The sequence below is a fragment of the Aegilops tauschii genome, chromosome 6 (assembly GCF_002575655.3).
Source record: "Aegilops tauschii subsp. strangulata cultivar AL8/78 chromosome 6, Aet v6.0, whole genome shotgun sequence".
NCBI classification, from domain to species: Eukaryota; Viridiplantae; Streptophyta; class Magnoliopsida; order Poales; family Poaceae; genus Aegilops; species Aegilops tauschii.
In genome coordinates, this window is record NC_053040.3 from 447640037 (window position 1) to 447658020 (window position 17984).

At 49.9% G+C, this 17984-nt stretch overlaps 2 protein-coding genes across 3 annotated transcripts; one reads left to right on the top strand and one right to left on the bottom strand.

The window, feature by feature from the left end:
* Window positions 1-2520: 2520 nt before the first annotated feature.
* Window positions 2521-7557, top strand: LOC109750110 (bZIP transcription factor 23). Of its 2 annotated transcripts, XM_020309066.4 has the most exons (5): window positions 2570-3952; window positions 4308-4379; window positions 5023-5052; window positions 6770-6846; window positions 7291-7557. In XM_020309066.4, coding segments are annotated over exons 1-5 (1083 nt in total). In that variant the 5' UTR covers window positions 2570-3049; the 3' UTR covers window positions 7292-7557. The 2 variants fall into 2 exon arrangements, with proteins under 2 accessions (XP_020164654.1, XP_020164655.1); XM_020309065.4 differs by lacking the exon at window positions 7291-7557 and having other exon boundaries at window positions 2521-3952; window positions 6770-7245.
* Window positions 7558-10024: 2467 nt separating this feature from the next.
* Window positions 10025-11419, bottom strand: LOC109750105 (uncharacterized). Its single transcript, XM_020309062.4, has 2 exons — window positions 10773-11419; window positions 10025-10588 (listed from the first exon to the last, which is right to left on the bottom strand). The coding sequence occupies exons 1-2, from the start codon at window positions 11242-11244 to the stop codon at window positions 10509-10511; spliced, it is 552 nt and encodes a 183-aa protein (XP_020164651.1). The 5' UTR covers window positions 11245-11419; the 3' UTR covers window positions 10025-10508.
* Between the last annotated feature and the right edge of the window lie 6565 nt (window positions 11420-17984).

The following is a 17984-nucleotide window of genomic DNA, read 5'->3' on the forward strand; positions in this document are numbered from 1 at the left end:
GATTTTTAAAAATATTCTATGGCATCCGGTGCACCGGTAGCACCACAAGTGCGGGTGCACCGGATACATTCCCCCATGGACCCAACCAGCGCAGATAGCCACTGGGTCCACGTCCTCTTCGAGATAAAAAGTCGGGGCATCACATACTTTAGGTGACATGAGCTCGGATTTTTCACTGTTTTTCCTTTTTTTTCTCTTTCTTTATCATGTTTTTTCTTTTATTTTTTATCTCTAGTTTTACTCCTTTTCTCCTTTCTTTCTTTTTTTGTTGTTTTTCTTCAGTTTTCTTTATTTCTTTTTTGGTTTTAGCTAGGTCTTTTTATTTCTTTCTACTTTCTTTGTTTACTTCGGTTTTTTTCTTTTTATTTCATTTATTTTATTTTGTTTTCGGTTTGATTTTTTTGTTTCTTTTTGTTTTCATTCTATATTTTTCTTATATGTGAACAATTGTTTTATAATATATGTTCAACATTTTTTCCAATACAAATTTTACATTTTTAATACATGTTCAACATTTTTCTAATATATGTTCAACATTTTTCCAATACAAATTTCACAATTTTTAATACATGTTCAACATTTTTTCTAATACACATTTTCTAACATTTTTCATATGCTTGATTAACATTTTTACTATATAAGATTAATATCTTTTGAATACGTGTCAACATTTTTTTATACACATTTAATATTTTTCAAACATTTTATTAACATTATTCAAACACTTGTTCAACATTTTTCTTAAATGCTCGATTAACATTTCTGTATATATAATATCAATTTTTAACATCATTTTTAATGCATGGTCAATATTTTTTCTATACATATTTAGCATTTTGTAAATTCTTGATCAACAATTTTCAAATATGGTTCAACTTTTTTTTCCAAAGACTTGATTAACATTGTTGTATAGATGATCAAAAATAATTGTCATTTTTTTAATACATAATCAACATTTTTTTATGCACATTTTTCGAATACTTGATCATCATTTTTCAAATGCTTATTCAACATTTTTAAAAATGCTTGATTAACATTCTCATATACATGATAAAAAAATAATCATGTTTTGCAATACATGGTGAAATGTTTTCTGTACACACTTAACAAATTTCAAATGCTTGATCAACATTATTCAAAAACTTGAATAACATTTTTGAAATACATGATTGAAAATTATACACATTTTTTGTATGCGTGTCAAACATTTTCTCTCTATACACATTAAACAATTTTCAAATGCTTGGTCTACATTTTCTAAATATTTTTATAGAGTTTTTAATATATATTTAAAATATTTTAAAATATAAACAAAAGCAAAACTAAAGCAAAAACCATACAAAAAATGTAAACAAAAAGAGAAAAAATGAGGGTGTGGCTCCCCGCGCTCCTAGGCCAGCCCATCTTGTCTCCTCTTCAGCGAGGGCTCGTACCCTGTCGCTGAAGGTGAGATATAGGGGCGCCCTAGTCCCGCTGGCGGCGGGCATCCTCCCTCAGAAGAGCCGAGCAGTACGACGGCGGCGATGAATAGAACTACCGCTATATTTTTTTTCCTTTGCAATAGTGAAGAATTCTTGAGGATATCTAGCTGGAACAGCCTGTTCTTGAACTTATAATCATGGAATCAACTCGATCATCATCAGATTATAAGTTCATTCCATAGCGAACCAGACGACGTAGTCGGGCCATCTCACGCTACCCGTTTCCACACGGCACGCGCCATGTCCCGTCGCCCCACGTCAACTGCCGGTGGGTGAGCGCCCTGATCCGACCGTCCACCGCTCATGCTCTTGTCCGCCCGGATGCACCCACCTCAGTGCACCCCCATTGGGCAGCCCGTCCCATCGCCAGCCATCCCCGTTGCCCTAGGCAGGAAAACGATAAAATTTTTTGAAGAAAACCGGAAAACGCAGTAAAAGAAAACAAAAACAGAAAAAAACGGTTGCTCGCTTCAAGTGGGCTGGCCCGTGTAGCAAGCCGCGACAGTTGGACGCACGCGGGCCGCGAATAAAATCCCGCAGGGAGAGACATAGTCGCGGCCACGGCGCGCGGGCTCCCACAAAAGAGGCAACCAGTACGACGACGCAGCCGGCCCATCTCACACCACCCGTTTCCCCGCGGCCCGCGCCACGTCCCACCGCATCCGCGTCAACGGCCGGTGGGTGAGCGCCCCGATCCGACCGTCCACCGCGCTTATCCGCGTTCGCCCAGATGCACCCACCTCGCGCGCGCCCATTGGGCAGCCCGTCGCGTCGCCACCCATCCCCGTCTTTCCTACGCGGACACGTCGCGCGCCCGCACGCCGCCGGAGCCCACCACGTTCCGCTCAGTGGTCAGCCGGAACAAAATCCCTACCCCGCACCACGCCCCCGCCCCCGTATCCACCCACCCCCGCTGACACCCCGTCCCCCACACCCCGCCCGCACCCGATTCCCACGAGGCCAATCGGCGGGCGCGGCGGCCGAGAGATCCCGAGCAGCGACAGGGGTGGGATCTGGCCGTGTGCGCGAGGCAAAGAGTGGGTGGGAGCGCAGGCCTACTTTATTACCCGGCGCGCACTAATCCAGATTTGGGGCCGTGGGTGTGTGGGTTTCGTCGCTGTGGGGCGACGTTTTAAAACGCACCGGCCCGAGCGCCTCCGCCAGGCCAACACCTGTCCTCCCCCGCTACCCCTCTCGCCGTCGCGGTCGCGCCCGCGGCCAACGACCTTCTTCCACCTCGCACCCACCCGATCTCTCTCTCTCTCTCTCTCTCTACGTGCGCGCGCGCACCAATCGCTCCTGGCAGCAGTAGTAGTAACTGCTCGGATTTGCTCTTGCTAAATTCGGCACTGCCGCCCATACTTAATCGAGCCCGGCCGCCTCCTGTCCTCCTGCTTAAAGCAGCTCGAGCTCGCTCGCTCGCCCGCTGCTCCCCATCACGACTACCACGGCCGCTGTGTCTGTCAGGCTGGAGCTCGAACACCTGTAACGCCCTGACTTGTGCCTGCCTGTGTGCTTTTTGATTCGGTTGGATTAATTGGCGGGAGTGAGTGAGGGGATCGGATCCGATGGACTTTCCGGGAGGGAGCGGGAGGCCGCCGCCGCCGCAGCACCAGCACCAGCACCAGCTGCTGCCGCCGATGACGCCGCTGCCGCTCACGCGCCAGGGCTCCTCGGTCTACTCGCTCACGTTCGACGAGTTCCAGAGCGCGATCGGCGGGCCGGGCAAGGACTTCGGATCCATGAACATGGACGAGCTCCTCCGCAACATCTGGACGGCCGAGGAGTCGCAGGCCATCGGCGCCGGCCCCAACGCCGCCGCCTCGTCCTCCGCCGCGGCGGGGCCGGACCACGGCGGCATCCAGCGCCAGGGCTCCCTCACGCTCCCCCGGACGCTCAGCCAGAAGACCGTCGACGAGGTCTGGCGCGACATGATGTTCTTCGGAGGGCCCTCCGCCTCCGCCTCCGCGGCCGCCGAGGCTCCCCCGCCGGCCCAGAGGCAGCAGACGCTCGGGGAGGTCACGCTCGAGGAGTTCCTCGTGCGCGCCGGCGTCGTGCGCGAGGACATGCCGGGCCCGCCGCCGCCCGTCTCGCCGGCGCCCGTGGCCCAGGCGCCGCCTCCGCAGCCGCAGATGCTGTTCCCTCAGAGCAACATGTTTGCTCCTATGGTGAATCCTCTGTCCCTGGCGAATGGGTTGATGACCGGAGCATACGGACAGGGAGGAGGCGGTGGTGGTGGTGCGCCCGCTATGGTTTCGCCGTCGCCGACGGGGAGGCCGGTCATGTCCAACGGCTACGGCAAGATGGAAGGCCTCAACTTGTCCTCGCTGTCGCCGCCGCCGATGCCGTATGTTTTCAGCGGCGGGCTGAGGGGGAGGAAGCCACCGGCCATGGAGAAGGTGGTCGAGAGGAGGCAGCGGCGGATGATCAAGAACCGGGAGTCTGCGGCGAGGTCGCGCCAGAGGAAACAGGTGAAAATTTTATTACTATCTGATGTGTTTGCTTGCTAGCAGTGACACGTGTTGCACAATCATATATCTTTGTCTTAACCAAATTTTACTTCAGTATGGCACAACAGCAGCTCTAAAAAAGGTATTATAGAATACAACAAAGGATTAAAGCTAACTTATGTTAAATTGACATGGGCATGCTAAATTACAAAGGGTACAAACATGAATGATCTCGATTGCATAGCCGCCGTCTTCGAAAATGTTTGAATCTTAGTGAGAACAATATCTAACACCAATAGGTTCTCCTTGCCGTTGAGCTTCTGTAAATCTCGGATAATCGATATTGGCTAAATTTGTGCCTTCTGATATGCAACAGAGTTACATGATGGAATTGGAGACTGAGGTGGCAAAACTTAAAGAGCGGAATGAGGAGTTGCAGAGAAAACAGGTATGATACATCTCCTGGCCACTTTTCTTGTTTAATTGTATTTGTATTGTACTTCGGCAATGCGCATTCTAGCATTCCTTTTTATTTGTGACTAGTTGCCTTCTGGTTGATCACCTCAATTTATCAGAGAAAAATCTGGATGATCACTATCTGGATATTTAGTTTCTAGTGATAGGTCTTAGTCACCCTGCAGCATTTAACAAAGTCAAAGTCAATCAAAGAGAGAACAAATCACAGAATGTTTTCAACTACAAGTCTACATACAGCAAGAGTGGTATTTTTATTGCATGATTTACTCTCAACATTCTGTTGTGGATTTCCACAAAACTAAAACTCATGGTAGCAGTTAACAAAAATAGGTTTCAGTGGCAGCTGTCGAAATACTTCAGTGCTAAGTATTTTGCTCCTCTAATGGTAAAAGATGATCTTTTGTTTCTTCTGATGAATATAAGACCTAGATTAACTATGGCTTGTCTGGAATGGATTGTTCCATTACTAAACTAGCAGTACTTCTAAACTTTACTCTGCGTATTAGACTGTTTCCTCTTATTCTCTGTTCTTGCCTTGTTCAGTCTGTCACTGTTCTGTTACCATCTTTGACGCATGTTATCTGAACTAGTTGGTTATTTCTTCTAATGTGCAGGCGGAGATCCTAGAGAGGCAAAAGAATGAGGTAATTGCCTACCATTTTGAAGAAACTGCTTTTGCTCTACTGATACTATTTTTTGCTTATTTTACCATTCAAGAGAAGACGGAACTGACCAGCCTATGTGCGCTCTTTTGTTTAACTAGTAGCATATTTCGTTAGTATAAAGGAAAACGTGTCTTGACCTATGATCATGGATACCCATTCAGGAAGTATTGCAAGCGACCTGTCAATGTCATGAATATAGTTTAGCTCTATGATGCATGGTTTGATTCATCAACGATATTATTATGAAAATCCAAGTTCTCGAAACTTGTGGTACTGATACACTTGTTTGAATAGGAAATGTTATGGTCTGATTGACAGCTACTGATGTAGATGTAGAGTTCTGGTTTTCTTATCGTATACTTGACTTTACAATGCCGTATTGACAAAGTAAAGCTGTGTGAACTGCCGAAATGATAAGGCGAGGATTGATGTGGATTTGATTGATAATATTTTCCTACAACAGGGGTTAGGTGGTAACATTTAAGTGGCTTCAAATGATTTAAGAAAACCTTGAATTGATCGGCCAACTGCAATGACTTTCGCTCTAATATTTCATCTATTGACCCAAGTGTTGTATTTGTAAGGTTAGCTGTGTTCTATTCACTTTTTTATTTCACTATTGCTACTATTTGGTGTTACTTTGTTCATCTGTAGTACCAGCTTAACAAGATAAAATGTTGGGAGTAAACAAATTACACAAGTGCAGTTTTTAGACCAGAGATTATGTGTGTGTCGTCAACTATATATGTTTTCATCTGATTGAAAGAGCTGTTCAATTGTATTTCCCCCAACATCGCATCTAAAGTCATCATTCTTTATTAACATTTCCCATGAGAAATGGTGTTTCTTTTGTGTAACAACAACAATTTCAGCTATTTCTTTTTTCTTCTCTTTCTTGTGGGAAAATTTCAGCCACTTTCATCATGATACCATATAGGACTGGTTAACAACTCCATCGTTTTCCAGCTTTCACTGCCAGATTGGCCAAGTTTTCGTCAATTAAAATTTTAGTTAGGGGCTGGTCCAGATTGTGAGAGCTTTAGCGTTCCATAGGGTGGTCGATGATGACCTTGGTTAGGGGCTGGTACTGTGCCTGGCTTGCTGTTTTTTAAGTTCATGTACATATGTGTTTGTAGCTCTCTTTTCTTCTAATAGAATGCGCAGTGCTCCTGCTGCTCGTTCTTGAAAAGAAAAGAAAATTAGTTACCTGCACATTTTTTGCTGAACTTCATTTTGAAGTTCACACATCATTATCTCCATGATATTATGAGAAATGTGTGGGCTTTCTGATTTAGGGCAGGGACCTTCTGTCTTTCTTTTTTCATCGATTTTTTGTAAACTCTGCCAAGAAAAAGGTTATGGTCTCTCACCTGTTTCTCGACCTTCAAGTTCCTTGGGGCGTAGTTTTCTTTTGTGTATGTTGACCCACTTAGCAGTCGTACAAAGCCTTAGACTGTTAGACACTTGACCCAGGTTCCACTCTATACAATCATGTTTCATTCATAGGGAAAAGGGTGAAACTTCTGCCATAATTTGGTGGTACATGATTACATTTTGTTTTGCTGTTCCTAGTTAAAAGAAGTGACGGCTCCTCCATTGTTCTGTAGGCATTGTCATATGTCATTTCTGAGATTGCCTCGTTACATTTCAGGAAATAATTTTTTGCCCTAACATAATTTGGAAATGGTATATGCAGGTATTCGAGAAGGTTAGCAGGCAAGCTGGACCTACCTCAAAGAGGATCTGCCTGCGGAGGACGCTGACGGGTCCTTGGTAAGCCGAAGGCCTGTAAACTAGAGCACACTACTTTCAACGCTGCGAAGTTTATACATACAGTAGATGAATTTCAGAATCGCCAGGAGTTGCGCTTGTAGAGCAGCCACTGATCCGATGCTTCAGAGTTCAGACTCCTAGGCCGATAGACTGCCGGCGATCTTCGCTCGATAGGTTTTTAGCCGTCCGCGTGCCGTTCCGTGTGAGTAGAGAGCATTTGTATGTAAAAATCTATTTAACCATGTGTTGGTGTGATACTACATTTTCTATTTATTTTTTTCTGTTTCGAGGACTCATTACACAACCATGTTAGAAATGAGTTTGTATTCTTCATAAAAACGATGCCCGGTCGGCTTGTAAAGCGGAACTATTTGCGCATCTGTAGATGATTTTCCTCCATTGTGCGCATCTTCAGAGAGTGAACTGAACTGAGCTACTTTGCAGAGTAAAGAAGATGTGTGTCTGATGGGCAAATCAGACACAGCAAAGCTTCTTGTATCTGGTAAGCACAAACCGAACTAGTTTGATTCGAGTACTCGGCATCAGTGGCTGCTGTAGGCTGTGTGTTTCTGGCTCCATTACCATGTCAATGGAGCCATGTATGTAAGCTTTGTATACATAAACCATGGCACTTGGTCATGTGGAACCAGAACCAAAACGTCTGTCTGTATATTACGAGAACTTCCGGATCAATAATGTAAATTACAACTATCTTTTCTGGAGGTCCATATGGGCTGAACGTGGGTAGGCCGGAGCCAGAATCGTTGGGAGCATATTCCACCTGCTTAAGGTCCGTGCAAAGCACCGACGGGCGCGTGGTTGGCCAGGGACGTGACACGCAGGCGTGCCGCGCTAGCTTGCCTGCCCTCGTGGCCATCCTAATCACGTGAATATACAAACTGGAAACTCGCTGTCCGGACACGTGCCCCAGTGCGGCATCCCATGTTCTTCCCTCCCGTCAGATCGGAAAACGCAGGTGCGTTAGCTCGGAATCATCGGCCCATCATCGATGGCAGGGCTGAACTACCTGATGCGGACAGCAGGCCGCTTGTACGCAAATTGCAGGTGTACCGCGCGCCGGTGCGGGGAATTTCACCGGGCAGTAATGGGTTGGTTCCGTTGCGATTCAAATCAAAAGAGACGCAGTTATTGGCAGGCTCGTGGTACCGCCGTGACGACCATCAAGGCCGTGTCACCGTGCTGCCGTGAGGCTGTACCATCCTGACACCAATATCCCAACCTCTGCCGTTGCACTGCAGCTCAGGAGCTCAACGGTTCTACCTCTGCCGGGCATTTGCGCTCAGTGAGCATCTACAACCGGACTCCATATCCCTTTTCCTGGGCCAACAATCCGGATCCGACCACTGGGAGGCGGGAGCTTGCCGCCTACTCAGACAAGAAGGAAAGAACCCTCCAAATCATAGTCCGTCGTTCCCTGGAGGATACTGGATATCAGACCTCCGGCGTGGGAGCCATCCTGCGACAAATCCACCGACACTCTGGTTGGCATCCAACGGCGACGGCGTGCCGAGCGGAAGCTCGCGCCGCATGCCCGCACCGTCACCGTAGCCTATGAGTGCGCCTGAGCGGGTCACTGCAGAAGGCTTCGCCGCCCCGGGTCAATGTATCCCCAGCGTTGTGTCCTTGTCCCCGCGACGTCAGACTCGGAGTCCTAGGTCAATGGCCGCAATGCCCAAGGTAACATATGTGCCACATGCTATAACTGTGGAGGCACACCCAAGGTCGATGGACACCGTGCTCGTCGTCAAAGGGAGAAGGTGTGGCACGCAGCGGCAGCTGGCGACGAGGATGCCCATGCCAAGATGTTGCAAAGCGGCGAGCCCGGATCGCCCTCACTATGGAGCATGCCCTGGTCGTTCGTTTGCTCTCGCCAGAATTCCCCCAAGGAGGATCTGAACATGTCCAGTGTCGTGTACGACACATTCAGCTCTCGCGACGAGCAGATCCGCCTCAACCTCTATTACGCCTTTGACCGCTACTTCCGTGACCATGGGGACAATGGTAAGGGTTAGGGTAAAGGAATGGGCGGGCGTGGTCGAACTTCATCTATAGTCCTATGAAGCAGAACGTGTCAAATTTTGGTAGTCCGACGAATCAACTTCCCTATGCTATGTCCTAATTTAGTACTCCCTCCGGTCCTTTTTACTCTGCATATAAGAATTGTCTGAAGTCAAACTTCGTAAAGTTTGACCATATTTATATGAAAAAATATTAACATCTACATTTCTAAATTTATACAATATGAAAATTAAAGTCATGACACATTTAATGTCGTTGATTTCGCACTATGAATGCTAGTATATTTTTCTATAAACTTGGTCAAAGTTTACGAGGTTTGACTTCAAACAAATCTTATATGCGAACTAAAAAGGACCGGAGGGAGTACGGTATGCATGAACATCATCCTATGCCCTGTACGAACTATGAAAGTATGCGTGTTGATCCATATTGCATGCTTGTGTATGAATTTGAGGAGGAGAATTGTTGCGCGGACTATACGTGGATGTGTCCGGACGTGTCAACGAACATAAAAGAGTCAGATTTGCCCATTCGTAGATTACTGAATTCCACTAGGGTAGAATGAGCTGATTGAGAGAAGAGATGGGTGGTGGCACTGACAGCTACGGTGGACAGCTAGCCGTGCCGAGACGGCGACAGAGAGGGACAGCCAACGAAACCTGCTCTCCATCTCGTTTCCTCCCGTTCCCATACGGGTCCGGGGCCAGGCGGACCACAGCCTGTCCCATCATTCGCGATAAAGGGAATTTTCTCTGCAGAGGGGTGAACGCCGAACAAATAATTCTCTTCACCACTGCAGAAAGGATGGTGGTACAGTATCTATCCGTGTCGTCATCCTCCTTTCTCGAATCTCGACGCAGAACCCTGTCGCCTGGTCATAAAAACCTAGATCATGATTCACACACACACACAAAAAAAAAAAATCTATCCCCGTTGCTTGGTCGTCAGATGAGGCAAAGGATCGGCGAGCTGCTTCAGATTGTTGTTGCTTGATCGGGTGGCCAATGACATGAGGGGGGATTGATTTGGTGAGCAAACCCAATGGCAGCATCCATCGCCCATCGATTATTTTGCAAGAGGAAGAAGCAACAACAACTGCTACCAGCCAACAGTTTATTATCAATTCCAGGAACGCGAATTAAAATTAATCTAATCTACCTGCTGATGATTGATGGTGATGATGCGCCAATGTACAGGGATGTCGAAATTATTACTACGACGAAATCAGGGGAGGTAACTACTAACGGAAGCAATGCCTCCGCGACTGAAGATCAGGGGAGGGGAGGAGGAACTAATTATAACAGAGGTAACGCGGATTACGGAGTATGGTTTTCGAATTGCTCAACGATAAACATGTGACAGAAAGTCGATTAGTAGCAGCAGGCTAAGCTATAGCTAGTCCAAGATGCGATGCCAGAGCAGATGTGGAAGGCGGCTGGCCGATCGTCCGACGACACCTAATAGATTCTCTTCTCGTTGCTTGCTTGCTCATCATTGGTTGCTTCTTCGATCTCGAGCCAGGGAGGGATGATTCTTTTCTTCTGCGTCGCTGGTTGTCCCTCCTCTGAATTCGGTATAGCTTTCACGTTGGCGTACCACGGAGTTGTTGATGGCTGGTTGGTTCAGGAGCGGCTGCGCATGGACAGCGCCACCACCTGCGCCCACTGCTTCAGCCTCATCTTCACCGTCTCCGGCGGGTCATCTGCAGGGAAGTGAAGCACCGCCGCCAAAAAAGTCAGATCAAAACTCCAATCGCGCCGACCCGCGACGGATCAGCAATCAAAATCTATTCGCGTTTGGTAAGAAACAATCGATTACTTATTTCATAATTCAGAGGTTGTTCATCTAATCAACAGATCAGATGAAACGGAACTGAATGTGCGTACCTGGGGAGAGTATGGAGAGGGGGCTCCCGATGGGCGACGGCTCGGAGGCCTCCGAGGAGGCGCCGCAAGAGCACTGGCTCTGGCCGGCCGCGCAGCCGCCGGCACCGGCGCCGGCGTTGGCGGCGACGGCGTAGAGGAGGTCGAGCGCCGGGAGCGTCTCGACGAGGCGGCTCCTGCCGGCGTCGCAGGCGGCGCAGCGCTGCGAGGGCGGGTCGAAGCGGAAGCCCAGATCGAGGGAGCCGCGCAGCTCGTCGAGCTGGTCGTCGGTGACGCTCTGCGCGCGCTGCAGCGGCGAGCGGCGGCCCCGGCCGAGAATCCCGCGCCGCCGCCGCTCCCACGCCTCGTCGCGCTCGATGTCGGGCGACCACGAGTTCTGCTTCTGCAGGCCCATCGCCCCCGCCGCGCCCCTCAGCCTGCCCCCGCCGCCCAGGCCCATCAGATGGGGCTGGAACCCCTTCCTCTCCTCCTCCATGGCCGCCGGCCTCCTCCGCGAGGGGGACGGCGTGGGATTTGGATGGGGGCGAGGAGGACCGCTGGCCGCTGCCGGGGGCGAGTGGCCGGGGTGGAGTAATTTATCTCCCTCGGCCTGCCTTTCCTTCCGCCGCCTTCTTCTTTTCTCCTTAGCGGATCGGGTGCTGGCGGCCGGGCGGGCGGGCTGCCGACGTAACGGGCTGATATATACTCGTGGATGCGGATCCAACGGTGGGATTTCTTCCAAGTGCTAGGGCGGGGGTCATTATTGGGCATTGATTCGGGGTCACGGGGAACGTGGGCCGGGGGGAATTCTTTCTGACTGGGAACGGCCGTATGCAACTCCAAATTTTAACTTTTGCTCAAAGAAAAAAAGGTGTTTTGTACTGCTACGGTGCGGCATTTGAGCTGGCTGTTTGAACCGCGGTTGGACTCGGACGCGCTGAATCCTCGCGTGCGGCGGGTAAAACGGCACGGTTCTTCTGTGTCTTGTTTTCACGTCAGTCAGTTAGCTAAAATTTCGTCGAAAATGCGTGGGAGAATTACGTGTGGTGGATGGACAAATTAGTTGGTAATGCCTCGGGAATAATTTAGTTAGCGAGTGCATCACACGGACGTAACCACCGCCGGCCGGCCGGCTAGTGGTGCATCACGGTGGAGAGGGTGAAGGGCGCCTGTTTGCGACAACCGACTCGATTACCACCTAACCGACGTGCGTGATTATGTCAGGCCGGTGGGATTTGCTTGCGCGCAAAGATTTTACAATGTGCGCTGATCGATCCACGTTCGTCAAAAGAGTATCGCGGTTCTGCGATCCTCGATATGCATGGAGAATCTTCTGGAAAACTCCTTGCGATCCTTGACATGCATGGAGAATCTTCCAGAAAGAAAATAGTGAGACCCAACTCGAATTCAGATTCTGTTGCCCGCTGAATTTTGGGGTCTAGTTCGTCAGGGCCTTTTTCTTTGGGCTCTTTTCAGTTTGATTGACGATACGGTCAAGGGAAATTACCGGAAGGTTTTTCCAACCGAGCGTCTAGTCGCATACTACATTCCCTCCTGGATTCGTGTCCATGCAGATCGCGCTAATTTAGGGTAGTTTGTCAGACGTTACGATTTGTAGATACGGTCCATGATTTGCTTTGCGCTAATGCGTGCATACCAAACTTGTAAGATTTTTTCTCTCTTTCTAATCAACTTCGGACGGAGATCTTATCGCTGCGATTTTTCTTTTGCAGTAACAACTTTGATGCATCCTGAACATGCATGGAGAATCTTCCGGACCCAACTTTGATTGAGTCTAGATTCTCGCGCTGCTGAATACTCCCGGTAAGATTTTCTTGGTACACCCTCCCCCGCCGCCGGCCGTCCCCGCCCCCCCCCCCCCCTCCCGGATCCGCCCCCGTGCCACCTCCCCGGGAGGTGGCCGGGGCGGCGCGAGCCCCTTCCCTCTTCGTCCGCCCTCCTTTCCCCTTCCCTCCCTGCCGCCGCCGACGATCGCCCCAGCGCCTGGCCGGGTGGTGTTGGCGGCGGCGGGACGGCCTGTCCCCCCGCGCACGGCTCCCTGCCCGGGGCATGGGGGCGGCGGCGGTGCTCCTCGGCTCGGCGACGGCCCGACGACAGTGGCCGGCGGCGCGCGAGGTGGTGGCGTGGCCCCTTGGCGGCGAGACAGTGTGGTGGCGCAGGTTGGCCCGCGGCGCGCTCCCGGCCCAAATCTGGGCCATGCGGGCCCATTAGGGTCCTAGCGGGCCGCCCCCCGGCGTGGCTTCATCGTCGTCTGTATGGTGTGGAGGAGGGGGAGCTTGGATGGGGGCGGCGACGCCGACGGCGTGCTTGCTGCAGCGCGATGGCGGGAGCTTTGTGGGCGTGGAGGTCCCGGCCAGGCCTGTGGGCCCACGGGCCTGGTATGCTCCTGCTACTGTGTCCGGTCGGCTACCGTCGTTGACGGTGGAGGTTGTGCCCTCCCGCGTGCCGACGGTGCTGCGGCCCCTAGCCCGGCTCCTATTTCCCATTGTGCAGGCCTCACTTCGCGGTGCCGTGGTGAGACGGCGTGGAGGCTTCATGACCGCGGTGGCGCAAGATGTTGGTCGGTTTGGTGGCAGGCTCTGGAGCATCCGAGGTGAAGGTTGGGATCGGGGGAAACCCCTGTCGGCCTGTCCGACACTGACGCGGCGACGCCGGTGGGTGCCGCCGGACCTTCCCTGGAGGGCGACGGGGGCGACCCTTCCTCTCGCCTCGTCGCGTACCGGGGGGAAACCCTTGGCAGCAGCGTCGTCATTGTCGCGGTCCTTCTTGGAGGTGTTGATTGGTACCGGTGCTTCGGAGCCTTGGAACTTGGTGGGAGATCTTCGGTGGGCGCAGTGGTCGTTAAGCTTATTCGTTTCCATCGATCCGCCGTTGTCGGCATTTTCTTTCTCTTGTTTTTTCTCTTTCGTTTTCTTTTGAGTGTGATTGTGCTTCTTCCGCCCCAGCATCTATCGTTGTCTGTATCGGTTGGTTGCTTTGTAATACAAAGCGGGGAACTTTTTTTCTTCTTCAGTTTTCGTTCGTACATCTATTTTTAGTTAAAGACATATAAGCGATTTTTGTGTTAATGATTCGCACCGATCGACGATGGATTGCATTCGTGCATGCGTCTCAAACGTAAAGACAGATATTATTTTTACAGCACATAAATCTTAAGATATACAAGTAGATCTTCGCGTCCAATTTGCAAGAGCAACTTGTGTTGGCACTTGAACGATCGGTCGCTTGCCCGACACTGCCTCTGCTTGCACCGTTTGGTTAGTACGTATACCTAATTAGAAGATGTACACGCAAGTTGCCAGGGCCGGAAACGGAAATAAAGCGTGCAAAAGGTGTACTACTGGCCTGTCGCGGTGCAGTGTCTGGGCGGATTAATAAGCTTGCCCAAGAATAGACTGGCCGGAAAACGAAATCCGTGGCGTGTGCCTTGGAGCCTGGACGATGCCAAGCCATAAATCGCACGCGATGCCTGTCTTCGCTTCGATTTCTTGCGTAGGGTCCTATACTAATCCTATGCGTGACACCTTACAATTAGCATGTGCAGATTCGTGGCTTGCGATTTCTGTCGTGTGCAGAAAAAAAAAATGGAAAACAACAAGAGATCAGTTTCGTGTTTGAAACGGGCCTGCTGGGGGAAATCATTTATATTTATGACTGTAATTTACTTGCACTTCACCATGATTCAAGCAAGATGCGTGGTCAACTGTGACACTCGAAGATCATCCGGCATGATCGGCACGCCTACATAGTTTAGCCGGGTTGCCCCACACTTGCACGAGAAGATTCCTGGCTTCGTTTGATTCGATTTTACAGCCGAAATATCTCCATTTGATTCGAGTAATATAGCACATGACGCAATAGACGGCTTCTAACAACCGGTATATACAAGGTTAACTAGTGCAATAATTGAGCATGCAACTTGCTTCTTGGTCATTGGACGGGCCTTTGCACATTGAGAACGATTGATGACCTCACGTCGCAATGTCACACCGCCTTTGATAATTGCAGTAGGAGTATTAGAATGCAGGGAATATCCCACGGCGTTGTCAGGTCAAGATACGCATATGCTCTTATCATATTTTTGCCGACGAGAAGCACTTGCGTCTAGCTCAACTACCACATTATTTTACTACCACTTCTTTTGCCTATTGGTTTACTGGTAGGTTATTATTATTTTCTTTCAGCTAGACTTTATTTGGTTTTCACTGTAAATTATCTACAGTACTTTACTACTACTAAGAACTGAAAAATAACAAGTTGGCTCCAAAACGTGAAGTATACATGTCTTTGCTTCAGAAACCCGGCGGTCACACAAGACAAGAACAGAAGCAAAAGGCGCTTGGAGAGGCAACTTTTGCCAAAAAGTCTAACAACTCCCACAAATTCAGAAAAGTAGGATGTCATGTTTAAAAGCTAATTTAGCACTAGTATATCTTCAGTTACCTATAGTTAGTAAGATTTTTATGAGTGGTACGTAGTAGTTTTCACTGAATCTGCCCTGAAACTGAAACGACAACATATGTCTGCGGAAGAAGACAAACCTACTCAAAGTACTACAGTACAACAAACAATGACCTCACCTTGGCACATGTCGTTTGTAGTTGCTGGTAGACTTGACCAGGCTGGAACTAACCCGGAAAGTGCGCCAGTTTTCCGTCAACGGCCAAAATCTCGCTAAGCCTAACTAGTAACTGCCATGGGATATCTGCGAAATCAAAATGTGGACACATTACGTAGTAGAGCTGCCAGTGCTTCCTTACGGATTCCTGGAGAGTGGAAAAGAAAACCAAAACGTGTAAGTATCGACATTTTAAACTCATCACCGTGCAAACAGACACCCATGTTGTATGTTTTTGTTTCTGAATGGTCTGATGATTATGCACTCGCAAAGGAAAAAAAGGAATATCGGGTGACTGACTACTCATCATACGCAGAAGAGCAGAGAACAGGAATTAAGAGTATTATGATATCTCCAAAACGGATTCTTAAACCGTCCACAACCGTCCAGACTGCACGGGCCGATGTGTTTAGCCATCTAACACGAGTCTGTATCTATCCGTCAAATGGTCCAGACGTATTTTTTCGGCACCCCGGCCGCCACGCCACACCCCTGCCGAAACTCGACGAATCCGTCACCTCCAATGGTACACTAGGGCTCCACGCCGCTTCTCCTCCACCGCCATTCCACACCTCTCCTCCGACCGACACGTAGGCCGTACCATCCGCTCCTACGCACTACAAAAAAAATACACTTCCGTGATGATACGTGTTTGTCACAGTAGGTCACGTTTCTGTCATGCATGTACATGCATGACGATTTTATGACAGAATCAAGATAGTCATACCTGTGCTGTCGTATAAGTGTTCCATGACATTACCAAAATTATCATCACGGAAGTGTCCACTTCCATGACGATAAATCGCGCGTCATAGAAGTGTTTTCGTCAAGGGTGACCGACATGTGGCATCGACTGTAACGGGTCGCCGTTAAGCTATCGGGTCCGGTTTTGGATCTGATAACCCGTTAACAGCCCGGACCAATGGGGATTTTCCACGTGTAAAATTCTCATTGACGGGAGGAAACACGTGTTTGCTCACCGTTGGGACAGATGTCATCCACTCATTGGACAGGAGGCGCCTATGATACGTCGTCACGTGTCTCGGCTCAACAGTGGCCCATTCCGGTCAAAAGGCCAGACCTGTCAAAATAAGCGGGTCGGCCCATTAGCGGCCTACTTGAGTCAGGCCCATTTACAAGCACGGTCCATACAAGTTACACAGAATGGGCCCATCAAAGGCCCATTCTAGATTTGACAATTTCTAGCCCATCGTCAGTTTTAGCCCGTTAACGGCCCGCTATGTCCTTGGGCCCAATTGCGGCCCGAGCTTCTTTCGGCCTGTTAGCAGCCCATCGTCAGTTCCAGCCCGTTAACGGCCCAAAGCGTCTTTCGGCCTTTTCTCGGCCCATTCCGCAGTTCGGCCAATTCTAGCCCGTTGTGACTTTAGGCCTGTCCTCGGTGACGATGACATGTACCTAGGGTAGGGTAATAGGCCTGACCTAAACACCCTTCCCAAGGACACTGCCCTACAGTCAAAGGCATTCAAAGTACAACAACGGCTACCGACTGAAATCACCTCAGAGTGCAACCCACTCGACCAACAATTCCACTCGGATAACCCAATTCCATTCGACCAGGCGGATAATCAGTCGACCATACCAGAAATCATTCGGAGTATAGAAGATCTAAAGTCACTCAGGATCGCTACGGTCAGGCGTTCACTCCGGAGTCTTAATGATCATTTATATGTCTTTATTATAGGCGTTACCAGGAACGTCTCACCTTAATGTACATTGAAGCCCTTGTAATGTGGGTTGGCTGGGTCCTGGCGCACTCTATATAAGCCACCCCCTCCACTGGCACAAGAGTTTGCACCCCCTGTAACTTCACGCATAATCCAATCGACCAAGCCTCCGGGCATCGAGATGTAGGGCTGTTACTTCCTCCGCGAAGCGCCTGAACTCGTAAATCTTGCGTGCACAATCTCATCGTAGCTAGGATCTTGCCTCCTCTTACATACCCCCCATTCTACTGTCAGACTTACTCCCACGACAGTTGGCGCCCACCGTGGGGCAGGTGTCTTAGCGACTTCCGGTGAAGTTGCAATTTTCTTGATCTCCATCGTCATGGTTTCTAGCGGCGGTCTGGCTGAGGGCCGTGAGATCTATCTCGGCGCGCTCGTTTTCATCGCCGACGACTCCTCCTGGCTCCAGGAGGCCTCCCTCGACATCGAGACGCTCCTCGTCCGCGGGGCGACACACTTTCGTGTGTGCGTCCGCGGCGTCCTTCTGCGCCAGCCGTCGACTCAGTGTCGGTCGGCTCCCGCAGTGTCTCTGCTCCCCGCCGCTCGCTGTCGCAAGCGAGCTGGTCGATCGCGCCTTCAGCGGTGGGTAAAGCATGCGGTGGCCCATCAGTCGGCCACTCCTCAAGTCGCGGCAATCGAGCCCGACGAATCTCTCTATGGGTTGTTCGATCTGTCGACTGGCTCCGTCGAGACCCTGTCCGAGTGCGACAGCAACGACCCCGCGGCTGAAGTCCTGATGGTCGACACGCCGCGCGACCCTCCTGGTTTCCGTTGCGGCGGCGACAGTGGTGATGACGACCAGTCGCTCAGTCACGAGGAATATCGTCCTGAAGCCCTCACGTCGCAGCAGAG

What these genes read in the sequence shown, in the direction of transcription:
- LOC109750110 (XM_020309065.4), top strand. Translation starts at nt 3,050, where the DNA reads ATGGACTTTCCGGGAGGGAGCGGGAGGCCGCCGCCGCCGCAGCACCAG. An exon ending in GGTCGCGCCAGAGGAAACAG is followed by an intron (nt 3,953 to 4,307) that starts GTGAAAATTTTA and finishes GATATGCAACAG; the next exon opens with AGTTACATGATGGAATTGGA. An exon ending in TAGAGAGGCAAAAGAATGAG is followed by an intron (nt 5,053 to 6,769) that starts GTAATTGCCTAC and finishes TGGTATATGCAG; the next exon opens with GTATTCGAGAAGGTTAGCAG.
- LOC109750105 (XM_020309062.4), bottom strand. Translation starts at nt 11,244, where the DNA reads ATGGAGGAGGAGAGGAAGGGGTTCCAGCCCCATCTGATGGGCCTGGGC. An exon ending in CCTCTCCATACTCTCCCCAG is followed by an intron (nt 10,589 to 10,772) that starts GTACGCACATTC and finishes ACTTCCCTGCAG; the next exon opens with ATGACCCGCCGGAGACGGTG.